Source organism: Phoca vitulina, unplaced genomic scaffold, assembly GCF_004348235.1.
Source record: "Phoca vitulina isolate PV1807 unplaced genomic scaffold, GSC_HSeal_1.0 scaffold19, whole genome shotgun sequence".
Lineage (NCBI taxonomy): Eukaryota > Metazoa > Chordata > Mammalia > Carnivora > Phocidae > Phoca > Phoca vitulina.
This window is the reverse complement of record NW_022589722.1, coordinates 8,955,892-8,972,008: the sequence shown is the minus strand read 5'-3', so window position 1 is coordinate 8,972,008 and position 16,117 is coordinate 8,955,892. Positions and strand designations below refer to the sequence as shown.

General features: G+C 38.0%; 2 protein-coding genes across 5 annotated transcripts in view; one reads left to right on the top strand and one right to left on the bottom strand.

The window, feature by feature from the left end:
* CEP83 (centrosomal protein 83) overlaps nucleotides 1-6,651 on the top strand; it is a 131,245-nt gene extending 124,594 nt beyond the window's left edge. For all 4 annotated transcript variants that reach the window (XM_032416713.1, XM_032416710.1, XM_032416711.1 and 1 more), the window contains 3 exons: nucleotides 2,206-2,309; nucleotides 4,846-5,035; nucleotides 5,985-6,651. In XM_032416713.1, the coding sequence (XP_032272604.1) occupies nucleotides 2,206-2,309; nucleotides 4,846-5,035; nucleotides 5,985-6,089 (399 nt within the window). In that variant the 3' untranslated portion in view covers nucleotides 6,090-6,651. The remainder of the gene's footprint in view (nucleotides 1-2,205; nucleotides 2,310-4,845; nucleotides 5,036-5,984) is intronic.
* A 99-nt stretch (nucleotides 6,652-6,750) lies between these two features.
* The window catches only part of PLXNC1 (plexin C1), a 152,375-nt gene continuing 143,008 nt past the window's right edge, over nucleotides 6,751-16,117 (bottom strand). The window contains exons 28-31 of the mRNA XM_032416709.1: nucleotides 14,310-14,457; nucleotides 11,362-11,502; nucleotides 10,846-10,920; nucleotides 6,751-9,682 (exon numbers count right to left, since the gene is read on the bottom strand). Of these exons, the coding sequence (XP_032272600.1) occupies nucleotides 9,578-9,682; nucleotides 10,846-10,920; nucleotides 11,362-11,502; nucleotides 14,310-14,457 (469 nt within the window). The 3' untranslated portion in view covers nucleotides 6,751-9,577. The remainder of the gene's footprint in view (nucleotides 9,683-10,845; nucleotides 10,921-11,361; nucleotides 11,503-14,309; nucleotides 14,458-16,117) is intronic.

Genomic DNA, 16,117 nt, shown 5'->3' with positions numbered 1-16,117 from the left:
CAACATAATGATTTGATATTTTTATATATTGTGAAATGATCACAATAAATGAGTCTAGTTAATATCCATCACCATACATAAATAAAAATTTTTTTTTCTTCTGATGAGAACTTTTACGGTTTACTCTTGTAGCAACTTCCAAATACGTGATACAGTATAGTTATCATGCTGTATTACATCCCTGGGACTTACTTTATAACATAAGATTTGTATCTTTTGACTCCCTTGACCCATTTTGCCCATCCCTCACCGCCTGCCTCTGGCAACCACCAATTTGTTGTTTGTATCTGTGAGCTTGTTTCATTTGTTTAGGTTCTCCAGATAAGTGAGGTTATACAGTATTTTTTCTTTCTCTGCCTGCCATAACGCCCTCAGGGTCCATCCATGTTGCCACAAATGACAAGATTTCCTTCTTTTTTATGACTGAATCATATTCCATTGTGTATGTAATTGCTGGATTATATGGTAGTTCTATTTTTAATTTTTTTAGGAACCAGCGTACTGTTTTCCATAGTGGCTGCGCTCACAGATTGCTGGTGAGCATGTAATTAATGGAACCACTTTAGAAAACTGGTGGTATTTATTAAAGCTGTGACTCACTCCTGAGTATATACTCAAGAGAAATGAGTGCATATATCAACCAAAAACATGTTAAGGAATGTTCATAGAAACTTTATTCATAATAACCTCAACATTGAAACAGTTCTGGTTTTCATTATGAGAATGGGTAAGATGTATATTTATAAAATGGATGACAACATAACAATGGAAAAGAACTGCCATACAATAACATGGCTTAGTCATATGGACAACATATTTAACAACAACAAAAAACCCCAGAGACTGAAGAGTATATACTGTATGATTCTTTAAATTCGGGTAGATTGGTGGATAGACAGAGTTCTAAATTACCTGTAAACATATAAATATATACTTACGGTGATTAAGGACAGAAGAATGGTTCCTTTGCCAGGGTAGAGGGGAGGAGGCACAAGGCAACCTTTTGGGGTGCTGGAGGATGGGAAGTGATGGGAAGCATGAAAAAGAATGCCCAAAGCAGTGTTATTTCCCAACTGGAAATAACCAAAGATGACCCCCAGTGGTGGACCAGGTAGATACATTAAACTCTGTGATATTCGTAAGTACAGGACAACATGTGGTGAGGTACTATTCCTGTAAGCAAGAACACGAATACATCTCACAATCTTGAGTGAAAAAAGCCATTTGTAAAAGAATTTCAAATAGACTATGATTCTGGTCATATGAAAATCAGCAAAACTGTGCTCTAGCTTTGGAAGTAAATTAGTTGGTTGCCTTTTCAGAGGATAGAAGGGGGTAGAAACTGAAAAGAGGAGGGGTCGGGGCACTTCTGGTATGGCAGTGCTCTTGACCCATGAGGTAAGAGGGTCAGCATTTGCTTTGTGCTTTTACATTTTGCTTTACGTTTACATTCTGTGCATTTTTCTATAAGCCTGATATATGATATACTTCAGTAAAAGAGTTACAAAACAAATACCTGAAAGGTCTGTAGCTACTAAATCAATTGCAACATTTATACATATTTTTTCTATAAAAAAACAAAACCTCATATAAAAATGAAAAACTAATTACCTTTGTTTATATACCACTTTTGCATTATACACTGATTTTTCCATATTAGAAAATTTTCCCTTTGTAAAGTTTAAATTTTTTCTTTTTAATATTTAGAAAGGCATACTTTGAAACTGAAATGCATCCATAATCTGTCTTAGCTTTCTGATCCTTTATTGCTTTGGTAACAATTTATCAATTGTAAGCATGCTTTTAATTTTAAATTTTTAGTTCTTTCATAAAACATGTATCTTTTGGGAAAATAAAGAGCTTGTGATTCCTTATCAGGTGACAGGTAAACTCATTAGTAAAATTTGACTCCTTCCTTTTTTAGATATTTTATTTGCAGCAATTTAGTTATTGATACCCATTTTCTGGTTTGGCATTCATAACAGTTCTGTTTGTCACAATGAGGATATGAGGTACATTTGTGGCTTATTATCTTTGCAGTTTTCAATAAGAATCCTATCTACTAATCTTTCCTCCTAGTATTCACTGAAAATACTTACCTCTAAGTAAAATTTCTCTTGTTGAGTAAAATATTCTCTCTATATTTTGTTCAAAGAGGAGATTTTGTATTAATGTATTTGCTCACATTGTTTCTTTTTTTTCTAGAGAAAATCTCTTCATGAAAACAAATTGAAGAGACTGCAGGAGAAAGTAGAAGTCTTAGAGGCAAAGAGAGAAGAATTAGAAACAGAAAATCAGGTGTTAAATAGGTAATTGTTTGTATAAATACATATCCCATATAGTGACATTATAGAACTTTGATACTGAGTATAATGCACTTTGTTTTCTTTTAAAATGTACTTTTTCATTGTTTCCTCTATAATGCACTTGTTTTCTTTTATGTTTAAAAGAATTCTAAAACTGTTGTACTCCTAATTCATTATCCTTATTATTTTTTTTCTGGCTGAATGTTTCTTCAAACCAGAAGGTCTTTAAACACATGCCAGGCATTTGTGTTATGGTTGGGACTGACAGGAAAGGTCACTGGCTTTGGTAGCCGGGAGTGGTGTGAGTTCTTGCTACTGAGACAAGAGAGTTGTAGCATTGCATAGTTCCAAAAATGTGTCTGGAATTTTGAATCAAGATTTTTGATTTCTTGTTGTGGAAAAATATTATTGGCCCAGAACTTCTGGTTTTTCATTTACATACAAACATAGCTAATCTGCATGATGAGCATGTTTGAGCAGAGATGATTTGCCATATTAACTTAGTGGTAGTGGCATTGTATGACCTATTTGATTCTAGCTAATACAGACTTTTTAAATTCAGCTAATTTCAGTGGTAGCCTTCAGCACGAGACAGTGTCAGACTTTTCTGAAATTGCCTATAATACCAAGCAGTGATGTTTTATTTAGAATGTGCACCTGTCTTCCTTGGATGTGATTGTTACCAAAATGTGGAAGTTGTTTTTCTGGAACACCTGAAGTTTATAGACTATGGAATTCATGCCCTTTCTTTTCTTTTTCTTTTCTTTCTTCCTTTCCTTTCCTTTCCTTTCCGAACGGGAGAGTCGGGGGGAGAGCAGAGGGAGAGAGAAAATCTTAAGCAGATGGGGCTCAGTCTCACAACCCTGAGATCATGACCTGAGTCAAAATCAAGAGTCAGATGCTTAACTGACTGAGCTATCCAGGGGTCCCAAATTCATGCCAGCTTTATAATACTGTTCCAAAATAAGAAGCCACCAAATTTCTTTTAAATCAAAATTCAATCTCCTACCTCTTCTATAACCATTAATTTTGAAATATTATCAAGATTGGGCAGCCATGGCACTGATCATCTAGAACTTTGAGTGGTTTTGAAAACTGTATTTAATTAGTGGTGTGGTTGATGGTGAGGAAATTCATGTCCAAAAAGGTGATGGTATGTAAAGGCCTGAAAAGTTAGCTTTTTTATCCCAAATCCTTTTCCCCTAAAGTTGGTGGGTAGCTTCACCTTTGTCATTAGTTACATTTCTTTTTTAAGAATTATTTGAGAGAGAGAGACAGGGAGTGAGTGTGTGTGCGTGTGGGTGGGTTGGGGCGGGGAGAGAAAGAGAGAAACTTTAGCAGGCTTCTGCTCAGCTCAGAGTCCCATGTGGGCTTGATCTCCCAACCCTGAGATTATGACCTGAGCCGAAACCAAGAGTTGGCTTAAGTGCCACCCAGGCACCCCCATTAGCTACATTTTTAATAATTAGGTTGAACAACATGTAATTCCCTATATTGGACTATATTTTACCTATAAAAATGATAATTTCATAAGACTCAACCTACTATTTTCTCTATTTTCTACTTGATTCCTTCTATAAAATAAGGCACCCTTTTGGTTTAAGGAGTCTTTAGTTTCAGGATTCATGGGTTGGTAGAGTGGAGTGGAAATAAAAGTATTGAAAGATTTTTTTTTTTTTTTTAAAGATTTTATTTATTTATTTGATAGAGACACAGCGAGAGAGGGAACACAATCAGGGGGAGTGGGAGAGAGAGAAGCAGGCTTCCCGCTGAGCGGGGAGCCCGATGTGGGGCTCGATCCCAGGACCCTGGGACCATGACCTGAGCCGAAGGCAGACGCTTAACGACTGAGCCACCCAGGCGCCCCTATTGAAAGATTTTTAATCTTTGATTAATCGGCAAATAAAACTTTAAAATGAGTTGATAGTTGGGCTGCCTGGGTGGCTCAGTTGGTGAAGCATCCACCTCTTGGTTTTGGCTCAGGTCATGATCTCAGGGTCATGAGATCAAGCCCCTGAGTTGTGCTTCCCGGTTATTGGGGAGTCTGCTGGAGATTCTCCCTCTCCCCCTCCCCCTCCCTGCATGCGTGCATGCGCATGCATGCGCTCTCTTACCCTCTCTCTCTCAAATAAATCTTTTTTTTTAAAGATTTGATTTAATTTATTTGAGGGAGAGGGAGCACGAGCAGGGGGAGGGGCAGAGGGAGAAGCAGACACTGAGCAGGGAGCCCCTGGGATCATGACCTGAGCCAAAGGCAGACGTTTAACAGACTGAGCCACCCAGGCACCCTAAAATAAATAAATCTTTAAAAAAAAAAATAAAAATGAGTTGAAAGCTTGCAGTGCTAACAGTAATACATATGATTAAGATGTCATATTTCTGTTTATCTTTCTAGATAGAGTTTTATGTATATATCATATACAGATAAATCTTACAATTTTGAAGTCCGTTTTCTTCCAGTTTGGAATTCTGTGAATCATACTGTTCTACAAAACAGTATAACTATTAAAGAATAGAAACACTTTTTTTCTTTTTTCAGACAAAATGTTCCATTTGAAGAATATACAAGGCTTCAAAAAAGACTAAAGGACATACAGAGAAGACACAATGAATTTCGAAGTTTAATTTTGGTTCCTAACATACCTCCAACAGCATCTGTCAATCCTGTTAGCGTTCAGTCATCAGCCATGGTTCCAGGCACGGACCTATCCTTTCCTCCTCATATGCAGGTATGAGCATTTATGTTTTTTTTTTAAAAAAAAAAAGGCACTAACATTTCTGTAAGTTTTTACCTGTTTAAATTCAGAGTTAAAAACTCAAATCTTTCTTTACCATAGAAATTTGCTGGTGGAAGCAAAGTGGATTTGAATCTATTCTTTCCCTTAGTGATGGTGCTAGGAGTGAAATCTCCTGGGCAATTGAAAAGAAGAAACTTGATTGATGAGTCTTTGAGTAACCTAGAGTTTACAGCTCATTGGATTACTAACTACTACTGAGCATTTACTAATGCTCTGCATTATGCATTTTCCATACAATATTTAAACCTAATGGAAAATACTTTGAGGGAAGGTGTTATTATTCCAATTTACAGATGAGGAAGCTGAGTCAGAGATGGAGTGACTTGCCTAAGGTCATAGTTAATAAGTGACAGAATTGAGTGTCAAACCTAAATCTGTCTGATTCCAAATCCTGGGCTCGTTCTACTGTATTAGTTCCCTGAGATGTTGAAGGAATCAAATTGACGGGATGATTTTCCAAAAGATGAACTGTTAATAAGTAATTACATTTTATAATGTTATAAGCACCAAAGATTTTAGTCACTGAATTGAATCTGACCAAGTGCTTTGTTTATATTAAACTGCTATTAAACTCCAGCCTTGTTAGAACGTTGGCCTGTAAGCATTAGTATTTTCTAATTCACTCCCTGGTGAGTTTTATACCTAGATAGAACAGACTTTGGGATTTGCTGAAGGCTAGTGCCTGAGGCAGGAGAGAAGTGAGGACTAGTTAGTAGCTGGCCTGCACTGCTGTCTTCTCACTGCTAAAATGGTCATCCTTTCCATGCCAGATGTTGCAGGCCCGAGTGAAAGAGCCGCTCAGGCTGTATTTTTCCAGCCATTTTTCTGAGTTTATTTTATTCTTTTTATTTTTATTTTATTCTTTTTCTGTGCTTTTAAGGAGGAACAGCATCAAAGGGAACTCTCTCTACTTCGCAAAAGACTAGAAGAACTAGAAACAACACAAAGGAAACAGCTAGAGGAACTTGGATCTCCTGGGGAATAATGTTCTTGGAGAAAAAGCAGATCAAAAGGGATGAAATCATTGTGACTCAATAAAGCTTGAAGTTTTAACATATGTGGCATTTAGATATTGTATTACCGTTTGCCAGAACATTTGTGCCTCAAGTAAAGGTACTGGCTACATGCTATATATTGCATCAGTGTCAGGATTTTAGGGTTATGCTAATGACAAGTGAAGCATTAAAACAGCTCCAGAGGTATTTAGAATATTTACTGACAACCCTTTGAGAATGTTAAAAAAAAAAAAAAATAGGTGAGTGAATTAGGGAATCACGTTTTTAAATTATTTTCACTTTGAAATTTTTTTTTTTTTGGCATTTTGCCTGAAATATGCCTATGTTGAATTCGTTCTGCCTCTTTGAGATAGTTGGCAGTAATAGGGTCAGTAAACATTTTCCAGTTTATTATATACAAGAGTTCTCTAGTTCTTGAAAAAAGATGACTTAAAAGTCAGCATTAAAAAACAAAACTTGAAGATATATAAATATTATCAAATGCTACCATTCTAAAAGCTGTGTGCACGTAATTAAAGAGCTTAATAAATATTTTTCTATATTGTCGTGTTTAATTTAATCTTGACTATACATTGTGTATTTAGCAGTGTCGCAGTCTCATTGTTATTTTCTATTCTAACCCAAAACCACAAAGTACAAATAATTAAACCCGTGACCGTATAAAACAAGGGCCGTTCATTGTAAAACTTGAACCCCATGGGGTCCCTTAGAAATATTGTTGGTATTTAGTGTTGCCTCCCACTGTTTTGGATCTAACCAAATTATTATAAATGTTTTATTTCTGTGTATCCCTAACCTCTTTTAAAGGAATTCTGCTGGAATAACTTCACGTCAAGTCTGCCAAACTCAGTGGAATGTCCATTATCCAGATGTCTTCAGGATCAGAAGTCCAGGTAGATAGTGGAGGCCAGGGATGTAAATGAGCATTCCTTAGCATCATTTAGAAGAAGCTAGATGTACTTACTACATTACAGAGCTGCTTATTCACATTCGCGTTGGCACCTAGATAATTTCCGTGGAGCTACTTAGAATAAAAAATCTATTATAACTAGAACATTTGAAGAAAAAAAAGACAGTCCACATTTACATCAAAATGTTTATTTTTGGATATAGACATTTAAAACATTCATCTCCAAGTACAGCTTCAATCAGGTATACAATAAGAAATAGACTTTAAATCCCTAATACAGAAAAGGTAACAGAATTAATTTTTAAATGCTGCTGTAGACACTAGTGTTAGAAAAAAAAGTTTATAAATGAATTGTTTGCACCAAAAAAATATGCAAAGAAACTTGAAAATAGAAATTGTTTGCCATTTGTTTCTCTGGTTGCAGTTTACTATAGACCCAGTGACTGATTGTCTTCAGCACACATCTAATTTGGCCATTACTGCATTTGGCTAATGTGATCCAAAATGTGATCTAGATAGTGCTTTTCACTGGAGGATTGACAAACACGCTACATACATTAGTGAATCTTCACACCACCTCAATGAGGTAGGTTAGAAATATTATACAGAAATTGAGGCACAAAGAGGTAAGTGACTTGCCCAAAGTTCCCAGCAGCATCGTCCCTGGAAGAGGAGGTAAGGCTCCACATGGGACTCATGTGCCAGAGAGCTGGACAGGGACACCCTCATGTAGCATTTACTGAATGTAAAAGCTGATCCTTTTCTTAGCATTTCTGTACCCTAAAGAAGGGGAAGTCTTTTGGGCAACTCTCCTACCCTTGGCTCTCAACTGTCCTCCTGTTATTCTCATGAATGCCTTCACATCAAGACTGTAGCAGCCTTAGATGGGGACCAGGCCTCTCACCTTTATACTTGTAAGTAACCTATTTGGTAGTATTTCTGAGGTGTGTCCATTGGACAATGGTCAAAAGTGATGGGATTGGGAAGGTGCCTATCAGGGTAATAACTGCTTATTTGATCATTTTGTTGAGGTATCACCTCTTACTCCTCTCTTTGCCAGATACTGAGGAGCAAAAAGAATTTCATTTTCGAAGACAAATTCACATTTAAATCCTGATATCCCATACAATGTTGGTAAAAAGATTTTAAGGAATATATGATCAATGTTTTATTTGCTACTTGAAAAAATGTCTTTCCTTAATCTGGGATTTGGAACACCAAGGGTAAAAGGTGCCACAAGGAAGGTTGAGAGTTGCCAATTACATTTTTTACTTTTGATTTAATAGAAGGAAAACACAGTGGTATTAAAATTGGTCATGAGCAGCAAAAATTCAGGAATAAAAAATCAATAAAAAGACTACAGTTACAATATAACTGGATAGGGAATTCTTTAAAAAGAAAGGTATGAATAAAATGGGTATTTTGAATTCTTTCTCTTGTGAGGAATACTTTGAAAAAGTACATAGTAAGACTAAGATACCAAGTTGTATACTAATATTTTTCAGGCCTTGGGCCTCAAATATATATATTCATATATAGTACTCCAGTGTGAACAGCAATTTCATGAAATGTAAAATGTATTTTTTTTTTTTTTAAATCACACACAAGTATTTATAACCACAGGGTTCACCAGAAATCTAAAGCAAGGAGACACCAAGTATAGAAATGTAGGATTAGGGGAGGGAGTTACTCTTCTAAAGATAGTTCTGATCAAAGTTTTTAGACAGAAATAAACTAATGATGTTTTGTTTTGTTTTACAATAGCCAACATGTCCACTATCAAATACATTTAGTATGAAAAAATGAAAAAAAGGAACACACATCAGGACAAAGTGGGTAAAATGCTGTTGCATTTAAATAAAGCCTCCTCACTCTCCTTGCTTTAGAGCTCCTTCGTGAGATGGAGGTGAGTTGATGGAGTGCAGTTGGCGACCACTGAAAAACACGAGCCCTTTCAACAATGTTGCAACACTGTCAGTTTTTGGTTTAAAAACACACACACACACACACTCACGAATGCTAAGTGTACACACTACCAAATTCTGTGGTCAGCTTTTCCAAGAACTACTGGGGAAAGTTTCAATGCTGCAAATCCTCGAGGTTGCCCTAACACTCCCACCTTGTTTCCAAATGACTCATTTCACATTGTGATCACTGGCAGTGTCCCTTTTCTGCAGAGGTGCAGTGTAGTCACAAGTGCTACATAACTGTAGTTTTCAGACACAAAACCACTGCTGTCATTGTGCTTAAGTGGAGACTAGTTAACTGACACTTACTGGCCCTGTATTCTCTCTCTGTAAACAAGGAGGCTGTTTGCAACAACCACTTCGACTCTATTTACAGAAAGGTTCCCACAGTATATGCACAGGCACAGTGGTTGGTATGCTTTCTAAAAGCTGTGCATGTGCCTTGGTCTCTAAAAGACAGTGCTCAAAGTGGAACCTATGTGCAAACTTTAAAAATTAACGACACAGAGTAGCTCAAGCAGCCATTTTGCTCCCAAGTCGTCTGAAGAATTTTGCCAGATTAAGCCAGTCCCCAGAGTGCTTACATCCACTTGCATTTCTTCTTTTCATCAAATAAGACTTTTACATGCAAGAGTTGTTTCTGAGCTTCTTCCAGCCCTCGTTCTCTTTCTAGTTTATTTAGAATCTGTTGACAATTAGAACAGTTATTTTAGATATTGTGGTTTTAGCATTACAATTCTGGGGGTTTTTTTGCATTCCTGATGCTGTGAGTGGTAAAATCTGTATGAAACAGATGCCAACGTTTTCTTCAATCATTTACATACTCACTTTGCAAGTTGTTTTGCTAAGTCATTATCACAGGATCAACAACACTTTGGCTTAAAATAGAAGCTAGCAAGAAATACCAACTATTTGCTTACAAATATGGGGCCAGACTTCCAAGGCCCTGTTTTATGCATTATGTCACAGCCATTCCAAGCACAGCAAGCATTCTGAGCAGCCAACATGCAGGCAAGTATTTCTTCTTAAATGCAGCAGGCAGGGGCATCCTGGTCAGAGTTGAATATTGCCCTCCCCTCCCCTCCTGGGCAGTATAGTGCCTCCTCTCCCCTCCCCTGCCCTCCCCAGTGCTTCCCTTCTAACCCCTGGCCCCTGGAAAGAGGGATGCTTATCATGTTTAAGGAACTCATTGCCTCTACCCTACCTTAGCGCTTCACTTGATCTTCAAGTAGCAAATGGAATTGGTGAGCTATTCTCACCATTGACATGGATAGCCTGTCCCAGCATGACTGAGTGGGGGGGAATCAGGGAAGGGGAATTAACATATATTTGGAAACAGCGCATCTGATGACTGAGTCTGTGTGAATTCCCAAAGAAAAAAATCCAGATTAAGGAGAATTAATCATAAAGGAGAATGGTTTATTGAAATAGTTGCTTAAGTTAGAAATAATGTTATACTTTCATATACCTATCGAATACAGAATCTAGGCAATTTAACAAGCTTAGCTTTCATTTTAGCAGATTACAATCAAGCATAAGCTGGCCCTATTTAATAGGACCACTACTTACTCATCAAAGTTATCCTGAGTCAGTGTGGCTACAGACCCCATTAACTCAAATGTAAATTCAGGCTGGTCCAAAGGTGGGCAGCATGATAAAACTAGAAGAGGGGCAGCCACAGGCAGGGTCTGGCTTGGTGCCAGGATCCCCCATCTCAGACAGGCTTCCTGGCTTCCCTTTCTGGCCATTAGGGATGCCAGAGCTGTCCTGAGACCTATAGAACGCTTGACAACCACATCCTGGTGACTGACTCATATCAATTTTTTAAAATGTTATTTAAAATCTTACCTCATCAAAATATTTTACGATGTATTTGTAGATTTCTGTCAAGGCCACTTCTTCATTAAATTCATTTTCATGTTTCTTAAAGAAAGAGAGTCTATGTTGAGAGATTCTGAAATGACTTTTTAAAAAAGAAGTAACCAAATACTATCTTATTTCTACTTTTTTTTTTTTTTTTTTAAGAGAGGGAGAGAATCTTAAGCAGGCTCCACATCCAGCACGGAGCCTGATCCCAGGACCCTGAGATCATGACCCGAGCCAAAATCAAGAGTCAAAAGCTGGGGGCGCCTGGGTGGCTCAGTCGGTTAAGCATCTGCCTTCAGCTCAGGTCATGATCCCAGGGCCCTGGGATCGAGCCCCGCATCGGGCTCACTGCACAGCAGGAAGCCTGCTTCTCCCTTTCCCTCTGCCTGCCACTCTGACTGTCAAATAAATAAATAAAATCTTTAAAAAAAAAAAAGTCAAAAGCTGAACCAACTGAGCCACCCAGGCACCCCTCTTATTTCTACTTTCTAACAATACCTTAGATTCCTGAGTTAAGAATTCTTCCATTTCCGAAGATGACAATGGAGGCAAATCCCTGATTGCTTTGTAATACGATTTTACTTCCTCTTTGTAGGTTGGGATATCCTTGGCATAGAGAAGTTTATTGGTTGGTGCTTCCTGAAAAATAGAACAGCCATGGGGAATTTATAACAGTACCAGTGTAGCTGAACCTCCAACATTATTACCTCCTAGTAACAAAGCTTTTTCATGCAGTGGGCCTTCATAAATGTTGTTGACTGAATGACTGACTGCTATATAGATAGTTCTGGTGAGTCACTGTTCTTTTCAGGCGGATTAAATGCTAATATATTCTGCCTTCCTCTCATAAAAGAACTAAAATTATTATTTTTGCATGATTTTGAGTTACTGTAACAATGGAACTTACTTCAATCATAGTTCATTACTAATGGTTGTAAAAAGCCTGAATTAAAACATTTGCTCTCATCCTCACCCACCAGTGAATTTTGGCATTTATGAAAGACTTGATTGTAGGTCTGATTGAGCCCTTTATATAACCATGAAAGTGGTAAGTAATTGGCGGTGGTGGATTTTTCTGCTTGTGCCTTTTATTAGATTATAAAGATCTTCTACTGTTCTCAAGGAAGTACATGGTCATTAGTATTGGGGGCTCTAATGTCTGATTTCACAAAAGTTCCCTGTCAGCTTGAATGTTTTTATGTAATTATAATAGTGATAATACTAAAAATTAAGATTTTATTTTTAAAAACCATTTTTCACAAAATTTTTGGAATTCCTACTCAGGGAAAATGGGTGAGTTAATGATAGGGCTAATGTCCCAGTACATTTTTCAATGTATTGAGGACACGAATAGCCATATCAGTGGCTGCATCATTCTGAAGGATGCCTACATGGAGATATTACTGAGATTCTTTGTCAAGTAGAACCCACAAATCATGTGATCATGCATTCAATAAAATTTATTTAGCCTGGCACTGTGGCAGACATTGAATGTAAAAAGGTAAAGACCAGTACCTGCCTTTGAGAAGCTTATAATCTAGTTCAGAAGACAAACTTACATAGTGGTTACTATGATACCAATAATTAGTAGCAGGGTGTAAAGAAAAGCACCGTGGAATTGGACAAATCAGGGATCCTAACAACTTTGAGGGATCTTAACCAAGACTTGTAACTTCTCAGAAAATCAATTTCTTCATCTATAAAACGAAGGTAATAATAACTACCTTGTGTGGTTCTTGTGATGATTAAGTGAAATATACCAAGAACACACAGTAATGAGTTAACAGTCATTTTTTTTACTGTGAATAAGGAAGCATTTTAGTGTTTCATTGCATGGGTCAAATGAAGAACCGGTGTGGGCAATGTATAGGGAAAAAGTTCACGGAGTAGGTATATTTAGACTGATCATAGCCTCCTACAGTTTCTGGTACACATTAGGAAGTTGTGTTTGTGGAGTGAATGAATAAGAGTTTTACAAGACAGAGGAGTTATGAGACAGGAAAGGGATATGAAAACAAGTTCATGGTAAATTTGGGAAAAGTAGAAGCTGTAGCATAGAAGGTATATGGAGTTTGCCAGAAAAGAGACTTGACACCCAATCAGGAAGGGCCACGTGGCACTGTGAAGATTTTACCTGGTAGGTATTGGGAAGTATTTACAATATTTAAGCAGGAGACTGAAATGATCAGATTTTTGTTTTAGAATGACAGCATGAGACACAGTGAAAAGGAAAAGGTAGGGGAGAGGGGATGAAGGGATAGGATAGAATGAGAAAAAAAAAGACATTTTGGAGATGGCAATGAGTACTAACCAATTAGGGTAAGGGAGGAAGAAGAAGGAGTCAAAGATAACCCAAAGGATTTTACCTTGAGAGACAAGGTGATGCTAGGAAGACAAAAGTAAAGACAGGTTTGTTTTGCAGAAATAGTGGTGATATTATAGATTTAGACTAGGATGCTGAGGCACCTATGAAACATCAACCACATTTCATTCCACGCACTCTCTCAATCCTTACACCAAAGGGACACTACTCAGTATTAAAAGAGTTTCTGAAATCCATTAGATACAGATACTGCTCAGTTTAATACATTTTGGAGTGCTTGAATAAGACCAAAACATCCCTTTCAAAGTTTGCTCTGTATTTTTATCTTTCTTTGATTTCCTGGGGCTTTTGCTCAGCAAAGAAAGCCAAAAGAAAAACAATATTGATGTTTTGATTATGAATTGACAAACTGGTGGTGATAGAAATCTCAGGCAAGATTTTCTTCCCCATGAGCAACTTGTTATATTCAGATAGACTCTTAGGTGTACAGTTGACCCTTGAACAACATGGTTTTGAACTATGTGGGTCTGTTTTACTCTTTGTGGAGTTTTTTCGACATAGTACTGTAAATACATTTTCTCTTATGATTTCCTTGATGTTTTCTCTAGCTTTAAGAATACAGTGTATAATACATATAACATATATAAAGTATGTGTTAATGGACTATTTATACTAACAGCAAAGCTTCCAGTCAGCAGTAGGCTATTAATAGTTAAGTGTTGGGAAAGCCAAAAGTTACAGGGTAATTTTCAACTATGTGAAGGATTGGTGCCCATCATCCCCCATTATTCAAGGGTCAACTATATTCAGATGGGATTAATTTAGCTAAGCAAATTTCAGTAGTTTCATAGTTTAGTACTGCCTGCAGAATGTTTTTCTAGGAAACAAAATTTATACTTTTTGTGGTAAAGGTATCACAGGCAGAGTTCTGCAGTAGGATGGGGAGAATAATTTTTTTAACTAGATGAAAAATAAATGAGAGCTTTTAAAGAAAAGCAAATTTTCAGTTACTACCACTGACTATTTCTTTTTAGCTGCTATGGTTTTTTGTTTGGATGTTTACAAGAAAGAATGCTTCAGACTCACAGGAGTACATAGAAGAAATACTAAAGCTAGGCCTTACCTTCCCGAGTTGCTGCTCTGTGAGAGAAAATGCGTCCATGAATGCCTGGGCAATCACAGATAAACAGCCGTCTATGTGTGGTGTCTTCTTAATGTCAAAGACAAACTGAGGGTTCTTCAGGATGTTTACCCAGAAGCGAAGAGGAAGGCTGTTGAAGAGAAATCTCTTTTCAGATACAGCCCTTCGTAGGAGGCGGATGCTCTGTTTATCACAGTTTGTAAATGGGTGTTTTTGCCCTTGTTATTGAAGTATGCAAGTCTGCTTTGCCAAACATACCAAGTGACAGATGGCAGCATCACTCAGAACAAGAAAGGGTTAAACAGACAAGCGCTGCTGGATGGGAGGACTAGAAGAGGAGAAACGCGGAAGTGACCACTGACGAGAATTTTCTCCACAGTTTTCGATTGTGTTAGATGATGGCTACCCATGAAAACATTTCATCATGTCTCCAGACCTTCACCTCTTCTCACCCCCTCTAAGTGCTACACCCTGGCGTAAGGCACCGTCGCCTCTCACCTGGGTTATTAGCTCCCTAGGTCCCCACAGTTAATTCTCCCACAACTACCAGCAATCTTCTTAACCTGGAGTCAGATCATGTCTCTCCTCTACTCAAAACCCTCTGTGTTCTCCCTCCGCCTGGGGATAAAGCCACTGCATGGTCTGGGCCCAGGCCCCCAGCTGCTACTTTTCCCCTTATTCCTTCTAACTCCACCATTGGCCTCTTCACTGTTCTTCATGCATACCAGGCAAGTGTGTGCCTCAGAGGACTTTTGATTTTGTTGTCCATCTTCCAGATATTATCTTCAACCAGATAGTCTCATGGTTTATGCCCTCACCTCTTTCAAGACCTGACTTGAATATCCTCTCCGTGAGGCCTCCTCTGACCACTCTGCCCTATTACTCTCTATCCTCCTTTCCCACCTTGTCTGCTGTACTAACCTAATATCCTGTAAATCACCTATTTATGATCTCTTCCACCCATTAGAATGCAAGCTCTGTGTGAACATGGATTTTTGTCTATTCAGTTCATTGCTGTTATTTCCAGCACCTAACAGTGCTTGGCACAGAGTAGGTACTCAAATATTTGAACATGAACTTGGGAATCATTCAGAGCCCTTCCATTATTATCTCCTTCTCAGCTCTGGCCTAGCAGACTACCTGCATCATAAAGCTGTTGGGCCTCTCCATAGCTCTACTCTCCTGACTACTGCCCCTGCTCAGATGCCACAATCTTCCCAGTGGAAATGGGTGCTTGCAGCACCCAAGCTTGGTGTGGGAGTAGCAGGACCAGGGAATCAGAGCCTAGAGCACAGGATGGCAGTGAGCCAGTGTAGATAGTTGGGACAGATCTGGATTAAATGGGAGAAGATGAGACCTAGAGCTCTGGAACTTCAGCTTTTAATATTTATTTAAATTGGTCTGCCCACCCTCAGTGCTCAGGAGGGCTTGAGATTGCATTGGAAACTTCTATTACACCTTAACACCAAGTCTTATTCACAGCTCACACACAAAGTATTTCAAATAGAGGTAATGAGCCATGTTTCTTTACTGAGAAGAAGTTGAGAAGAGACCCAGATGCCTTGCCTCAGCTTTAGGTAAAAGGTTAGAAAACAAAACACAGTCCTTTGGCAAATTCTCATGGTATCTAAACACTGCACTTGATCACATAAAAACAGAAATGTCCATGCAGAATCAGAGTATAGACAGCTTGGTAACTGCAAAATGATTAAGTACTCTGTAATGGAAAACTGTATAATAAAACCACAAAATACTGATTTCTTTTGCTGGTCAAGCTAAATTTAACATTC